General features: G+C 35.4%; 1 protein-coding gene across 2 annotated transcripts in view; it reads left to right on the forward strand.

Annotated features, from left to right (window-relative positions):
• SANBR (SANT and BTB domain regulator of CSR) overlaps positions 1 to 17604 on the forward strand; it is a 48795-nt gene extending 31191 nt beyond the window's left edge. For both annotated transcript variants that reach the window (XM_044660674.1, XM_044660675.1), the window contains 7 exons: positions 240 to 339; positions 2783 to 2874; positions 3636 to 3664; positions 3803 to 3876; positions 15375 to 15463; positions 16050 to 16141; positions 17336 to 17604. In XM_044660674.1, the coding sequence (XP_044516609.1) occupies positions 240 to 339; positions 2783 to 2874; positions 3636 to 3664; positions 3803 to 3876; positions 15375 to 15463; positions 16050 to 16141; positions 17336 to 17372 (513 nt within the window). In that variant the 3' untranslated portion in view covers positions 17373 to 17604. The remainder of the gene's footprint in view (positions 1 to 239; positions 340 to 2782; positions 2875 to 3635; positions 3665 to 3802; positions 3877 to 15374; positions 15464 to 16049; positions 16142 to 17335) is intronic.
• The last annotated feature ends 307 nt before the right edge of the window (positions 17605 to 17911 follow it).

Here is a 17911-nt window from a genome sequence, read left to right on the forward strand (position 1 = left end):
AAACAAATATACAATACGATTATTATGCCCTAAATATGGTAGTTTTCCATCCATAAGCCATGGATTGCTGGAGACTATAATATTTCTTTGTTCTCATTTAGCCTTTTCTTCCAAAATAGATGTAGTTTATATTTTCTGTCTTGAGGAGCAATGTTAGAAATGTGATTATGTCTTAATGATTAAAAAAGGAGAGAATTTATTTTACAGGGTTTTTGTGTTATTTTTTTTTTTCAATTCAGAAACAACAATCATTATTTTCAGAAGAGGATGAATATACTACTGGGTCTGAAGTTACTGAAGATGAGGTTGGGGATGAAGAAGAAGTAACTAAAAAGCAAGGTATAATTATGATCTACTTGTCAGTGTTCATAGCTGCATCCAAAATTTATTTCGACAAATAATTATTAAACATTGTGTCTGAAGCACTGTGCTTAGCATAAGGACAGGAACAAAGTTAGCTAAGACTTTCCTTGCCTTCGTGAGGCTTATAGTTTGGGGGTTAGAGTACAAATAGATTGCATGACAAATACACAATTATCCTTCCATTTTTATCAGGGATCTCTTCTGTCATCTCAATGAGGACCCATATATTTATATTCATTCCCTCTACATCCTATAAATCAGAAATATTTTATGCACAGATATTTTCCCCTACTGGACAGCTTCTCTAATTAACCCAGTTGTGCTAATTCTATTTAGGGAAAAGCTTTTCATTTTCATGTAACAAAAATTATTTTTCATTTTTTGTGATCATAACTATAGCCCTTGTTTGATTAAGAAATTCCTCTCTAGCCATAGCAACAAAAGGTCCCTGATCTTGTTCTCATCTAATTTTTTAATGCTGTGGCCTTAAATATTCTGCTCATGTATCCCTTTTGAACTTATTAAGCATAGAATGTTAGGTATTGGTCTAAACTTAATTTCTCTGTCAGCTTTCATGTTTTATAAAGCAAGAAGTTCTTACCAAAGTAACTTAATGTTCTATGGTTTGTTAAACACTGAGTTATTGAATTAAATTGTTTCTGATTCTTTCTTGTCTACTCTGTTTCACTGATTTACTTTTCTATTTTTAATCAGTACTATATGGCTTTAGCAGTTGTTTCTATAAAATATTATTTATGGTTTGGAAGTGCTATTCTCTCCTCATTCCTTTTTTTTAATTTCCTATGAGATTCTAGACCTTTCTTTCAAATGAATTCTATTACTATTTTGTCTAAATCTCCAAAGTATCCCCTTGGTACTTTGATTATCATAACATCCTGTCTGTAAAATAATTTAGGTTAGTATTGTCATTTTTTACTATAAGCCCAACTGTTAGCATCAATAATCTGATGATACTGATACTTCATGGTTGCAAATTATATAGCACCATGATTACTGAAGAATCTCAGTTGCATGTTTCCTAAAACTCAAAAGACATGTGATAACCCAAAATCAATAGCATATGAATAACTATGATTTGAACATGAGAAATTATATAACAAATATCATCAAGAATATGTATGACCTAAAAAGAAATTGGGTCAGTAGCATAGTGAGAGGAGGCAATAACAAAGGGATAGCTCTAGTGTTGTGCTTATATCCACAGAAGATTAAAAGAACCATCTAGAAACAATTAGTATTCTGAATTAGGTCTTTGGTCAGTCCATGGAAAAACATTGGCAGGCATCTGAGAATGAGGCATTGGGGTCTGGATGGGTTTAGATACCTGGACTGGTAATAGGGAGGCCCATAGCCATGAGATTCTGAATTTTTGTATAAAAACTTATCAGAATATCATTCTATTAAATTGTAGCAATATCACTGGTACATATTAAGTGCCTAATAAACCCTTGTTAATTGACTTCAGCAGTCACAGATTACAACAGAAATAGAGTAATTAGAAAGAAGGCCTTGGAATTTAATGATTAAGACGTCATTAGCAAATGAGGACAATTTCCATCAAGTGGTTGAGTTGGAAACCAGATTGCAAGAGAGTGGGAGGTGACAAGTATGGGCAGTTTTTTTTCCTGTTTTGTCAGAGAAAAGGAGGAGAGAGCTATAGGAGAGCTTGAAAGGGATGTCATGGTTAAGTAATTTATTTTGGAGTTCTGCAGATGTTTGTAGATAATAAGGAAGGAACCAGTGAATAAGGATTAATTGAAAATTAAAGAAAAGAAAGGATGTTCAAAGGAACAAGTTCCTAGAGTAAAGAAGAGATTGGAGGACACAAATAATAGGGGCTGGCATGAGCAAGGAGAAAAACCCATCATTTTATCTGAGATTAGAACAGAAGGGTAAAGAGGAGAAGCAGTCAATACTTTGTTACATTTATGGTGAAGATACTTCAAATATACCTCACTTGCATTTTGAAAATGTTTTACCATATTGGCATATTAAGTTTAAACAGAAGACAACATCAAAAAAAAAACCCACCTCCCTGATTACTTTAAATGCAGTCCTCCCATATTTATTTTGCATTTTAAGAATCATCTGATTGGTTATCAGAAAACATTGATTTTATTGTTTAGGCAATAGTAATAAGTATATTACAACAAGGCTTCTTAATCTGGTATCCATGGATAAATTTCAGAGGTCCTTGAATTTGACTGGGAAAAAAAGATTACATCTTTATTTCAGTATAATAGGTTTCCTTTGTAATCCTATTATTCTGGGAAAGGGCTCCATAGGCTCCATCAGATCCTCCCAAAAAAGTCTATGAAATAAAAACATTTAAAAATTCCATCATTAGAGAATTCTAAGAGCTTTAAGCTTTATGACTAAATGACATTTTTATTAACAGGAAAAAAAGAGAAGCCAAAGAAGTTCACTAAACAGCCAAAAAAACAGACATCTTCACCATGCGTTCAAAAGAAAGAAAAATCATCAGATAAGGTAATTTTAAGTTTAAAATTAATTCACTAATACACTAAGTCACTTAGATTTAGGTCATTTGAATAAAAGGCATGGGGAAAGTCAGGTCAATCAAAAATCAACAATTTATTAAGCACTTAATATGTGATAAAACACTATACTTAGGCCCTTGAAGATACTAGGGGGAAAAAGTGCACCTTTGTACATACTCTCTATAAAACAGTCAAGAAAGCATTGGAGGTAGGAGGCACTTGTAGTGTGGGATCAGGAAATGCTTCAGGTATAACAGGGAAGGGCAGGCAAGGCCCTGTTAAAATGGACTAGAGCAGTGATGGGCAAACTACAGCCTTTGGGCCAGATGCAGCCCCCTAAAATGTTCTATCCAGCTGCGGGACATTATTCCTAATCTGACAAATATAATGAGTAGGATACAGTACAATGAAACTTTGAAAGAGTTGCCTTAGAAACAGACTGACAAATGAGCATTTCCTTTCCTTTGGCCCCCTCTTTAAAAAGTTTGCCCATCATTGGATGAGAGCAGTCCCGTTTTCCCTGTGGGACAGTAATAGCAGGAACTTCAAAGATCTGTGTAGTTTACCATCAAGCATAGACATACTCCACACAGGGTAGGTTTTATAGGAATAAAAATGTTTAGTATATTTAAGATTTAATTTATATATCAGAGATAATTATTTTTAATACTCATTTGTGCCTAACTCAGCAAATGTGTTACAGTTGGTCCTAATTGTCATCATTCAGTCTTTTCCTCTTTTTTTTTTTAGTCAACTTCTAGAGATGCCTCTCCATTTGTGTAAGTACAGCCTTTGCATCTTTTCTTATATTTACATGTGATACATATACTATGTATAATATGCATATCTATTTACACACACATATACAAATAAAAAAAGGCTAATTTTTTTATGTCTTTTTTTTTTTATGTCAATAGTGTAAGCATACAAAGGAATAAGTGGGATGCCTCCAGGTCATTGAGGTTCAATCAGGATGCTCAGAGAGAAGAGGGTAAGACATGTAAATTTGGTCAACACTTTTGTATATACATAAAAGAGATAGGTATTTTTTAAAATGTTCATAAAACATGTTAACATACAAAGATTGGAATTATCTTGGAAATTTAACAGTAGAAGAGCTTTAAGATAATTTATATCAGCCCCTCATTTTGCAAATGAGGAGGCTGATTTCCAGAGAGTTTAAAGTGACTTATCTAAGATCACACTGCTGCTGAGGGACAATGCCAGTGACAGTGAATCCAGGTCATTGCAGATCTCTAGTTTGAAAGAGAGAGAGAACATCCCTTTTGTTCCTATTGACCTGATAAAGAACAAGAACCCTACTCTATAAGTCTTTCCCAAACTCCTACGTAAACTGTTATGATATGTGTCTTTTTTTAGACATTTATTATTATAGTAGAAAGATGTGTGAATGGATAATTCTTTTCAAGCTGGATAATTTTTTCACATGATACTAGTGATAAACAAAGGGACTATACTAAGAAAATTTTCTTACAAGGTGGGTTTTTTGTGGCCCCTAACCTATGACCACCTTTCATCATTAATAGATAGTTCAATAACCTTTTCACTAAAAGGAAAATACTATTTAGACATGAAATTATTATAATTCCACCTAAATTGCATTTCCAAGTTGTCTTCACGTTGTGTATGTAGTGCCAATTGTGATTATACCTTATTGACCAAATGGACATATAATTATTCCAAACATTCTTGGCTACTTTAGGTTATATGCTTATAAGGACTGAAGAGACCAAGACAAATTATCAGAGTGAGAGAACCAAAATAATCCCAAGGTCTTTATGTCTCCACCAAAAAAGACCAAAGAGAAACACTGAAGAAAAATGAATTTTAAAAGCACACAAGAAAATAAAGCTAAGAGGGGGCAGCTGGGTAGCTCAGTGGATTGAGAGCCAGGCCTAGAGATTGGAGGTCCCTAGGTTCAAATTTGACCTCAGGACACTTTCCCAGGTATGTGACCCTGGGCAAGTCACTTGACCCCCATTGCCTACCCTTACTGCCTTGGAGCCAATACACAGTATTGACTCCAAGACAGAAGGTAAGGGTTTTAAAAAAAAAAAGGCAAAGAAAACCAATAAGGGCTTTAAAATACTAAAAAAATAAGTTAATTAAAGCATCAGAAATAACAGAAGTGGAAAAATAAATTGCAAGAGATGATCTCATATGGATAAATAGCACATTCACAGAAATTAGCGAGAAATGATACACAAAAACATCACAGAAACCAAGTAAAAGAACTTGGACAGAAAAAGAAAGTGTATAAGGAAATTAAGTCAGAATGGAAACAAAAAAGGATGATATAAATTCATGAAAGAAATGACTGATAAAGAAGTTATATTAGAAAATCTCAAAATTTGTAGAGTAAACTTACTACTGTAGGATTTAAATTAATATCCAACACTCCAAGAATTATATTTTATGAAGCTTATTAATAGTCACTTGAAGGAATAAAAAGGAAATAGAAGTAAAAAAACCAAATTATCTAACAAAATTAAGACTATGTGAGCAAAAACTCTCCTGGCTCACAACTCACGCCACCTCCACCAAACCCTGATCACAGGAAGAGTATGAGAGGTGAGGTTACACAAAATTTTTTTTCTTTTTTTTTTTCTTTTTTTAAAATTTTGAATATTTCCTCCTAGTTACATATTTCATGCTCTTTCCCTCGCCCCCAAAGCACCCTAACCCTCTTTAGCCGATGCAAATTCCACTGGGTTTTACATGTATCATTTATCAAGACCTAATTCCATATTATTGATAGTTGGACTAGAGTTATCATTTAGTGTCTACATCCCTGATAATATCCCCAGCAGCCCCTGTGTTCAAGAAGTTGTTTTTCTTCTGTCTTTCTCTTCCCACAGTTCTTCCTTTGAATGTGGCTAGTTTTCTTTCTCATAAGTCCCTCAGCATTGCTCTGGATCCTTACACTGCTGCTAGTAGAGAAGACCGTTATGTTCGATTGTACCACAATGTATCAGTCTCTGTGTACAACGTTCTCCTAGATCTGCTCCTTTCACTCTGCATCAATTCCTGGAGGTCATTGCAGTTCACATGGAATTCCTCCAGTTCTTTATTCCTTTGAGGACAATGGTATTCCATCACCAACAAATACCACAATTTGTTCAGCCATTCCCCAATTGAAGAACATTCTCTCATTTTCCAATTTTTTGCCACCACAAAGAGCTCAGTTATAAATATTTTTGTACAAGTCTTTTTCCTTATTATCTCTTTGGGGTATAATCCAAACAGTGCTATGGCTGGATCAAAAGGCAGATAGTCTTTTAAAGCCCTTTGAGCATAGTTCCAAATTGCCATCCAGAATGGTTGAATCAGTTCACAACTCCACCAGCAATGCATTAATGTCCCAATTTTGCCACATCCTCTCCAACATTCATTACTCTCCCTTGCTGTCATTTTAGCCAATCTTTTAGGTGTGAGGTGATACCTCAGAGTTGTTTTGATTTGCATTTCTCTAATTATTAGAGATTTAGAACACTTTCTCATGTGCTTATTGATAGTTTTGATTTCTTTATTTGAGAATTGCCTATTCATGTCCCTTGCCCATTTATTGATTGGGAGATGTCTTGATTTTTTGTACAATTGATTTAGCTCCTTGTATAATTGTGTGATTAGACCTTTATCTGAGTTTTTTGTTATAAAGATTTTTTCCCCAATTTGTTGTTTCCCTTCTAATTTTGGTAGCATTGGTTTTGTCTGTACAAAAACTTTTTAGTTTAATGTAGTCAAAATTATTTATTTTACATTTTGTGATTTTTTTTCTAACTCTTGCTTGGTTTTAAAATCTTTCCCTTCCCATAGATCTGACAAGTATACTATTCTTTGCTCCCCCAATTTACCTATAGTTTCCTTCTTTATATTCAAGTCATTCACCCATTCTGAGTTTTTTATCTTGGTACAAGGTATGGGATGTGGATCTAGGCCAATCTCTCCCATATTGTTTTCCAATTTTCCCAGCAGTTTTTGTCAAATAGTGGGTTTTTGTCCCAAAACCTGGGTTCTTTAGGTTTATTGAAAACTGTCTTGCTGAGGTCTCTTACCCCTAGTCTATTCCACTGATCCTTCTTTCTGTCTCTTAGCCAGTACCATATTGTTTTGATGACTACTGCTTTGTAGTACAATTCAAGATCTGCTGCTGGTAGGCCACCTTCCTTCATATTTTTTTCATTATTTCCCTTGATATTCTTTGTCTTTGGTTCTTCCAAATGAACTTTGTTATAGTTTATTTCTAATTCAGTAAAAAAAAAAATTTTGGTAGTTTGATAGGTATAGCACTATATAGGTAAATTAATTTGGGTAGAATGGTCATTTTTATTATGTTAGCTCATCCTACCCATGGCAATCAATGTTTTTCCAATTGTTTAGATCTAGTTTTAATTGGGTGGAAAGGGTTTCGTAGTTGTGTTCATATAATTCCTGTGTTTGTCTTGGCAGATAGATTCCCAAGTATTTTATATTGTCTAGGGTGATTTTAAATGGAATTTCTCTTTCTAACTCTTCCTGCTGCGATGTGTTGGAAATATATAGAAATGCTGATCATTTATGTGTGTTCATTTTGTATCCTGAAACTTTGCTAAAGTTGTTGATTATTTCCACTAACTTTTTAGTTTAATCTCTAGGATTTTTTAAGTAGACATCATATCATCTGCAAAGAGTGATAGCTTAGTCTCCTCATTGCCTATTTTAATACCTTCAATTTCTTTTTCTTCTCTAATTGCTACTGCTAGTGTTTCTAGTACAATGTTAAATAGTAGAGGTGACAATGGGCATCCTGCCTTCACTCCTGATCTTATTTCGGAATGCTTCTAATTTATCCCCATTGCAGAGGATGTTGTTGGTTTTAGATGTATACCATTTGTTATTTTTAGGAAAGGCCCTTCTATTCCTAAACTTTCTAGTGTTTTCAGTAGGAATGGGTGTTGTATTTTGTCAAAAGCTTTCTCAGCATCTATTGAGATAATCATGTGTTTTTTGTTGGTTTGCTTGTTGATATGGTCAATTATGTGGATGGTTTTCCTGATGTTGAACCATGCTTGCATTCCTGGTGTAAATCCCACCTGATCATAATGAATAACCCTCATGATCTCTTGATGGAGTCTTTTTTGTTAGTATTCTGTTTAAGATTTTTGCATCTATGTTTATTAGGGAAATTGGTCGGGATCAGTACCATATTTGTGTCATAGAAGGAGTTTGATAGAACTCCTTTGCTTATTATGTCAAATAGTTTGTTTAGTATTAGAATTAGTTGTTCTTTGAAGGTGTGATAGAATTCACTTGTGAATCCATCTGGTCCTAGGGATTTTTTCTTAGGAAGTTCTTTGATGGCCGTTCAATTTCTTTTTCTGATATGGGATTATTTAATTATTCTATTTCTTCTGCTGCTAATCTAGGCAATTTATATTTTTGTAAATATTTATCCATATAACCTAGATTGCTATATTTATTGCCATATAATTGGGCAAAATAGTTTTTAATGATTGCCTTGATTTCCTCTTCATTGGAGGTGAGGTCTCCCTTTTCATCTTTTGATACTGGTAATTTGGTTTTCTTCTTTCCTTTTTTTAATTAGATTGACCAGTACTTTGTCAATTTTATTTATTTTTTCAAAGTACCAGCTTCTAGTCTTATTTATTAATTCAATAGTTCTTTTACTTTCAATTTTATTGATTTCTCCTTTGATTTTTATAATCTCTAATTTAGTTTTTAGTTGGAGATTTTTTATTTGTTCCCTTTCTAGTTTTTTGATTTGCATGCCCAGTTCATTGATCTTTGCCTTCTCTAATTTGTTGTTATATGCACTCAGTGATATAAATTTCCCCCTGAGTACTGCTTTAGCTGCATTCCACAGATTTTGGTAGAATTTCTCATCATTGTCATTCTCTTCAATGAAATTTTTAATTGTTTCTATGATTTCTTCTTTAACTATCTGATTTTGGAGAATCATATTATTTAATTTCTAGTGAGATTTTGGTTTGCCTGTCCATGTGCCCTTACTGGTCATTATTTTTATTGCATTATAATCTGAAAAGGTTATATTTATTATAACTACTAATTATAGATTATAATTATAAGATTATTATTATAATCTGCTCTTTTGCATTTGTTTGCCATGTTTCTATGCCCTAGTACACGGTCAATCTTTGTGAATGTACCGTGTGCAGCTGAAAAGAAGGTGTATTCCTTTTTGTATCTATTTATTTTTCTCCATATATCTATTAACTCTAATTTTTCTAGGATTTCATTCACCTCTCTTATCTCTTTCTTATTTATTTTTTGGTTTGATTCATCTAGATCTGATAGAGGAATATTTACATCTCCCACTAGTATGGTTTTACTATCTATTTCCTCCTTGAGCTCTGCCAGTTTCTCCCTTAGAAATTTGGATGCTATATACCATTTGGTGTGCACATGTTGAGTACTGTTATTTCCTCATTATCTATACTGCCTTTTAGCAAGATGTAATTACCTTCCCTATCTCTTTTAATCAGATCTATTTTTACTTTGGCTTTATCAGAAATCATGACTGCCACTCCTGCCTTCTTTTTCTCTGTTGAAGTCCAAAAGATTTTACTCCAGCCCTTGACCTTAACCACCTGCCTCATGTGTGTTTCTTATTGTTGAAAAGATAAGTAAGGTAATGGGGACACCAGGGATATTATAATAAAACTAGGTGATTATGGGTACACACACTAGGGTTTATGAGAGACTAGACTAGACATGAAGACCAGAATAGCCAAGCTGCTCCTAACTGACAAAGGGACAGTTGATCAACTGTCACCCTGAACCAGAGGCTTTGAATCCAACAGGCAAGGTAACAGGATATAACTGGTTTTAATTATGAACAACTAAAAGGTGGGTTAGGGATGTCTACTCTAAAATCTTAAATTTAATGACAAAACCCACAGGGAAAGGGGAGAACTTATTTCTACACTAATTTAGTGACCTAAACAGACAGGGCCCAAGGAGCTATAATGGAGTCTCTGAGTGACTGCCTCAGTCTGGCCCTGCCAGGCTTGAGCAGCACAGCTAGGGGCTGATGTGGCTTTGGGATTCTCACTGCAATCCACTGATGATCTCTGGATGCCAAGAGCCAAGGTGGTCTCAGGTATCAAATAGGGAGGGTTTGTTTGAAACGCTGTCCACCAGATCTCAAACTTCTCCTCTTCCTTTGGAACTGCACTGTAGATCTTGTCCTCTTTGCTAGCACCACTCAGGATCCCAGGGAAAATCAGGAAGCAGGGAGATCTCTTTGCTCTGAGATCTCCCAAGCTGGCAACAGTTTTTGCCCACCACTAATGGAGTCCTCTCTCAGGGCACACACACTTCCTCCTCCTTCATTCTATCCTAGAATTCCCAGCTCCAGCTCCTTCCTGCAACCTTAATTCTTAATCAATAACTACCTAATCTTCCTCACAGCATTATAGACAACATATGGTAGGATTTTGTATTCTAATCCACTCTGCTATTTGCTTCTGTTTTATAAGCGAGTTCATCCCATTCACATTCAGGGTTATAATTTTTAGCTGTGTATTCCCTAACATTTTGGTATCCTCTCCTAGTTCTATCCCTTTTTATCACGGTATTTCCTTTTAAACTAGTGGTTTGTTTTAAGTCAATACCCCTTGTCCCCTCCCTTGATTTACTACCCTTTCCACCCCCTTCCTTCCCCTCTTATTATTTTTTAAGGCCTAATGAATTCCCTCCCTTTAAGAACTCCCCACCCACTGCCCGCCTTGGTTTATCCCTTCTGACTTTATCTGTAGGGTTAGATAGAATTTGATATCCTTATGGATCTAGCTACTCTTCCCTCTCAGGATTAATTCCATTGAGAGTAAGGTTTAAGTATTTCCTTTTACGTTCTCTTCCTCTCCTTCTTTAATAGTATTCTTCCTCTCCCCTTCCCATGCCCTCTTTCTGTGGTATAGATTATCCTATTTTTCTTATTCTTTCAAGTTACTCTTGGTGCCATCTTCTATTCCCCCACACACTTTTCCCCCCATATCATCTTAGACCGTTTAGTACTCCAACCTCTCCTTATGACTAATTCTTCTAATTACTATAATAGTGAGTACAATTTTTTAGAGTTACACATAATCTTTTTCCATATAGAAATACAAATAATTTGATCTTATTGAAGCCCTTGAAGAAGGCAATTTAAAGGTAAGAGTTTTCTTTCCCCTCTCTTTCTTATTTACCTTTTCATGTTTCTCTTGGGTTTTGTGGTTGGATATCAAACTTTCCATTTAGTCCTGGTCTTTTCTGTTCAAATGCTTTGAGATCTTCTGCCTTTCCCCTGGAAGTATATAGTCAGTTTTGATGGGTAGGTAATCCTTGGTTGTAGACCCAATTCTTTTGTCTTTCTGAATATCATGTTCCAGCCCTTTGTAATCTTGTACTGTGGAGGCTGCCAGATCCTGTGTAATCCTGATTGGTGTTCCTTGATATCTGAATTGTCTCTTTCTGGCTTCTTGTAATATTTTCTCCTTAACTTGGAAGCTTTTGAATTTGGCTATTACAATCCCGGGGGGTTGTCTTCTGAGGATTTTGTGTAGAGGGTGACCTATGGATCTGTTCAATGTCTATTTCGCCCTCTTGTTCAAGGATATTGGGGCAGTTTTGTTGGATAATTTCTTGTAATATGATATCTAGGTTTCTATTTGTCTCTGATTTTCCAGAAGAACAATAATTCTCAAGTTGTCTCTTCTAGGCCTGTTTTCTTGATCTATTAACTTCTCATTGAGATATTTTATGTTTCCTTCTATTTTGTCGGTCTTTTGACTTTGCTTTATTAGTTCTTGTTGTCTTGTGAGATCATTGGCTTCTAATTGCCCAATTCTAGCCTTTAGAGACTGGTTTTCAGCTATAATCTTTTGGCTTTCCTTTTGAATCTGGTCTATCTGGCTCTTCAAGGCTTCCACCTGGTCATTTCTGGTCTTCAGTTTGCTTATCAATTCATTTGATTTCTGAGCCTCACTTTCCAATTGTGAAATTTTAAACTGTTATTTTCTTGCCAGATCTCTTCCATCTTTCTCATGATCTCAGATTTGAACTCCTCAAGATCTTGTGACCCATTTTCATTTTTTGGGAAGGTTGGGATGTCTTTAATTGTTTGTCCTCCTCTGTTTTCTGGGGTTTTTTCTGTGTAGAAGTTATCAAGTGTTTTTTTCTTGGTCTTCGTGTTTATTTCTTGGGCCTTGCTTGGCATCATCATGCTTTATCTACCAGAAGTCTGAGTAAAGCAATCTGATTCTCTTTGTATGGAGTTAGGGAGCAGTTTTTGCCTGAGGCTACTTTGAGTCCCCTGGCTTCTCTTGGGACCCTCCTTGGGTCTCTGGTCTAGCTGTTTTCAGGGTTAAACCCCCATGCTCCTAGCTGGCTGCCCTGAGCCCGAAACTTGGCCCAAGCTTGCTCCTCCACCTGAGGTTTTCCCCTGAGGCTGAGGTGCTGCCACTGTTTCTCTCAGTCCCACTCCTGTGCCCGAAGTCTGAGATTTCCAGCTTCCTGGGGTCTCTGGTCTAGCTGTTTTCAGAGTCAAGCCCCTGTGGTCCTAGCCAGTTGCCCAGAGCCCAGAAATTGGACCATGCTTGCTCCTCCACCTGAGGTTTTCCCAAGTCTGAGTGAGCTACAGGCTGCTGCTGCCTCTGTCAGCCCCACTCCCATGTCCAAGGTCTGAATTTTCTAGCCTTCTGGGGTCTCAGGTCTTGCTGCTCTCTGGGGCAAGCTCCTAGTGGTCTCAGTTAGCTGCCAACAAGCTAGATTTTGTGCCCCCGCTCACTCTAACTCTGGAGCGTAGCCTCTGACTCTGGTATTATGGATGGGGTGGGGGAGAGTTGATCCACTCACATTTTGATGGGAGTTATTTCCCCCCCTTATAGCGTGGAAGTGTCCAAATCCCACATACCTTCAATACTGCACTCTATTGTGGGGCCCCTTCTTTCATCTGGATTTGGATTTTTTGTCCTTTGGAGGTACACTGGTGATTGGTAGTGAGGAGAGTTATAGAGCCCTGCTTCTACTCTGCAGCCATCTTAACCCAGAAGCCAGTTACACAAAATTTATATCCTCCCTACATCAGCACGTAATGTGGGAAGGAAAGTGGGATGCTGGAAATTGAAGTTTTGGGGTTCAGATTCCGATTACACACTATAGCAAGAAACATGAGTGCCCACAACATCCAATAGTTCAAGATGTAAACTAAAAAAAATTACGGAATCAAACAGACTACTCAAAAACATGAAAACCCATTTGATAGACTTGAGAGAGTTAGAACATGAATACAGCAAGCTCAAGAATTACCCACATCTAGAGAATTTAGAAAAACAACAGAAAATCCAGACACTATAAAAGTAATGATGAACTTGTAGCACAAGTGCCAAAGATGGCATGCAGAGAGCTCTCTGTGGGCACGTGGCCATGTACACCCTCTTTTCCCCACCCCAGGGTTCATTGCTAGAAAGACAGAGGGACTTGGGCAAAGCTGCTCCCCTCTACCTCTCCATCATGCCTGATGACATTTTTTCACATCACCCACCCCTCTGCCCAGCAGCCCTATAGGAGTGCTTTCTCCCTTCCCTGTTTGGGGTAAGGTAGATGGCTCACAGGCAGCAAGAACTGAAGGGGAATGGAGTGCTTAGGCTATTCCCCTCACCTCTCTACACTCACTGAGGACATTCCTCACTTCATCTTCCCATGAACACATGTAGTCAGAAATGTATATGGGTTGAACAAAAGAAATCTTTGTGATCAGGATAAATATATGGAGGGCGGCCATGTATAACCATGACATGTCTGTCCAGAGCATTTCTTTGATGTTGCTAAGCTTCAGTATCTTCTAATGCCATCATAAAGCTCTTTACTGAGAATAATGCTTTTCTGAGCATTTTTGCCAATCGCTTGTTGATGAACTCTTCGCAGCTATCATCTTCTGGCTTTAGCTTTTCAAGGCCATTTCCCAAGGCACAATGGTTAGAAGGTATATTCCTAATGAACAAACTAGTGCATAGCCACTGAGTCCATCAAACCTTGTCAGTTGGACAAGAAATGCCAATAGTCTATTGTAGAGCTATTTTTCTACACAAAACCAAAACTAACCAGTGTGTCCAAAAATCAGATCACTTGAATAAACTAGGGTATCTTAATGTAACAGAATGTTAATGATACAGTATAAAACAATTATGAAACAAGAAATTTGGGAAGATCCATACTAAGTAATGTTCATTAAAATCAGCAGAATTACATTGTATGCATACTAATTATGACTTATAAAAAAGAAAAATGAAGTCTAAAGATGGCAGAATTTGAGCCAGGCTTGGAAGGAAAGATGGAATTCTCAAAAAGCATTTTCCTTGTTTATTCTTTAATTTCTCCTTTGATTCTCACTTGTTACATGCTGTGGGGATAGGGTAAGATTTTTGCCTCTTGCACATACACGTGTGTTATGTGTATTATTTTTCTTTATGGTTTTCAATTTTATAATAAAATAATCATCTGACTTTTCCCAATTTTTATGTTTTTGCTTTGAGAAAGAAATTATTCAAATAAAAACAAAATAATTTACAGTATATTGGTCTAACTTACAGTCTTTATTTGTCCAAAAGTAAACCTATTCACTCTTAACTCTTGTAAATTTCTTTCATCTTCCTCTTGTCTATCCAAAAAGGCTCAGTTATGTGATCAGTCACAAAAAACTAATATTTTTACTGATACATAGGATTGCTCTCAGAACATATGTGTAGTCATCAATATAATGATATTAAACTCAAGCAAAAATAAAATTGGCCTAATTTTGAAAGCCTGAGCTTGAGTAAATCTTACTTTCCTTTGTTTTTTGGGGAGATGGGGGGGCCTGGAATCTAGTCATATTGAATATCAAATTCTGTAAATATTTCAGATAAACTTTCTTTTTACTCCCAAAGTACAAATCAAGGGACATCAAGTCCCTCACAAAATTTTCTGATTTTGCAAGTGAAGTTTGGACAATTGGGAGTACACTGGTTTTGTCCTGTCTTTTCCTTTTTCAAAAATTCTCTCTCCCTGACTTCTTTATGGATCCTAAAAGTTTTGGAATGTCTAGAATTATCCAATTTCTTAAGAGACCATCTGTATTTTATATTAGGCAAGCCCAGTACAAATCCTCTTTTATTTAGCTATTGTCTGACTTTACCTAGACAAGACTTAAACCCCAAGGGTAATACACAAAGCTTCCACCCCTTCCTTTCTCCTTTCCTCCGCACTCTGCTTCTACTGATTGTTTTCCTGGTTTGTGGCTATCTGTTAAACACCAGAGAATACATGAAGAAATAACTTTGCAGCCTATTCATACCTAGGTCATATAAAGACATGTTTACTGAGCAATGTTTCCAAAATATATTCCTAAAGTCTTGATTTTTAGGGTCTTCAGGTAATAGCTTCCTTACAAGAAAGTAAACAGATTTTACTGTTTATTATGTTCAGATCAGCGCCGGATGTCTGAAATTACAGGGCACCTAATAAAAATGCGACTTGGTGATGTGGATCGAGTCAAATCAAAGGAAGGAAAGGAAGTAAGAATTATGCTTTAGTATCCTTTTTAGTATGCCTTCATTCTAATTTTGTTTTTATCATAGGAAAGTAAAACATGTTTCAGATAAAATACTTAAGAACTCAATTAATGGTCTGGGGCCTGTGTAATTCAGCTCCATAAACAAATATAAAAGCGCACAGGAGTTATTAACCATTACCCAACCTACCTATGAACTTTATATGGTTTACGACATGCTTTTACAACAAATTTTATGATATGTATGTTTCTGTTAGCAGTTCTTAATTCATTTTTGACACTACTAGCCATGTACCGTATGATTTTCTCAAAAATTTGATATAATTGTTTAATTAATACCTTCTGTCCAAATAATTAGTAGCTATTAACAGTTTGTAATCAATTGATTGTACTATGCAGCTATAACTATCAGTGTGCTTATAAGTAGAAGGCAATCATGCATTTGTTATTACAGGGTTAACATCTATTATCTTCCAGATCTTTAAATTTAAAATAAATTTTCAGAATTCAAAAATGGTGTCACTAATAAACAAAGGAATTATTAAGATCAAAGTAGAATAGCTTCATCATTTAATTTATTTACTTTGCAGTTTGCGGGTGGTATTTATTCTAGGCTTGAAGCTCAAGTCAAGGCCTCAATTCCAGTCACGGCACGGCAGAGCAGTACAGATAAAAACACAAGGTAAATAAGTACCTGCATTAGGGCAAAGAAAAAAGCATGAATTTTGAAATTGCATTTCAGTTTAAATTGCATGAGTAACATAGGAAGAATTTACCTTTTGTCTGGAGTATGTTAAACTTCATATCAAAAAAAATATTTTTAAAATGTTGCTTAAATCTCTGTTTACCTGCCCAACTTAAAATCTGATTGGATAAATAATTTAAAATCATGGTATTTTTCAGAAAACAAAATTCCAATACTTATTAAATAGTTTCAGAACTGTATTTTTAAAATCTTGACAGAGATTTGTGCAAAATTTCAGAATGCTAACTTTATAACTATAGTAGATTTATAGGGTATCACAAAAGAATTAGTGCTATTTTAAACTGCTGAAAGTTTAAAATGTCACTGACATTGTAGAGTCTAATGCAACTTTGCTCTGAGCCAACTACTGGTGTAGAAGCTCTGGAATCCTACTTCTGCCCCGTGCTCCTAGGTAACCTTAGGGGAGTCACTTGACCTTTGTAAGCCTCAGTTTCTTCATCTATAAAATGAGGGGTTGGACTAAATAAATGACTTTGAGAATTCCTTCTAACTAAATTGATGATCCTATTAAAAAGTGCTTTTACTATGTACTGTACCATAGGAAAAAACCATGATTTCATCAGACAAGTTTCACTTATCAGAAACAGTTAACATCTTAGCTCATGAGTTGCCATAACGTAAAAGAAATTCATTATATTCAAATAATGGCCAACATTTGGTGATAAGCCTCTTTGAATTTACCTAGTATCATAGATTAAGAATGGTCATTCTTAGGATTATAGTTTACCTGTCCATCCCCTCGTTTTTAATCAATAAGGACACTGAAAAACCCAAAAGATTAATTGAATTGCCCAGCATTGCAAAGGAAATAAATAGTGGCTCTGGGTAGGATTTGAATTAAGGTTCCCTGATTTCAGATCTCAGCATTTTACACTGTTCCTAAATTAATCCCTGGGCCTGACCCTTTTCATCTCTGACATTAAGAACCCGAGATAATCTCTGGGTCACAGTGAGACATCAGAGTAGAACTTTAGTGAGAATGTATACCAGTAAAATTTAAATTTATATGTCTGTACCTTTTTTATTACTAACTACTATCCAAATGATATAGAATAAAATCTCAAACCTTCATTTTAATTTTCATTTGTTTATTTTTGTATTTTAATCTAGGTCTAAAAGTCGTTTCGGTCAAAATCGTCCTGTATAAGACACCTCAAAAAAAGATATCAAATAGCAGAAGGCAGTTCTGTCATCTGGAATTGTTCATTTTTTGAAGATATTTGGAAGGCTACCTTCTTAATCTTTTAAGTGACTTAATCTATTGAATACTATAAGCCACATTAATCACATTACTAAGAAGAATGAACCAGGTTTCCAGTTAGATCTTGTAAAAAAAATGAAATTTGTAAATATGCAACTAGTTAAATTTAATCTGCTTTTTAATAAGTTATGCTATGTAGAAAATATTTATAAATTTGCACAATTTTTAAAATTCTAATATTTGAGACCCCTAATTTATTTCTTTGAAAGGAAAGAGGCCTAAATTCTAAATTTTTTTCTTGGTGGTTTTTTTTTTCTTTTAACATTAAAAAGTGACTGAAATACAGCTGGCAGTGTTACCATGCATGTGCATTAACTAGTATTATAACATTTCAATTATACATCTTGGGATACCTTATTGGTCTTCAGTATGTGCAATGTAATTCCCAATGATGTTATGTAGGTTTGCATGAGTATCTAGAGAGC

This window comes from Gracilinanus agilis, chromosome 2 (assembly GCF_016433145.1).
Source record: "Gracilinanus agilis isolate LMUSP501 chromosome 2, AgileGrace, whole genome shotgun sequence".
NCBI classification, from domain to species: Eukaryota; Metazoa; Chordata; class Mammalia; order Didelphimorphia; family Didelphidae; genus Gracilinanus; species Gracilinanus agilis.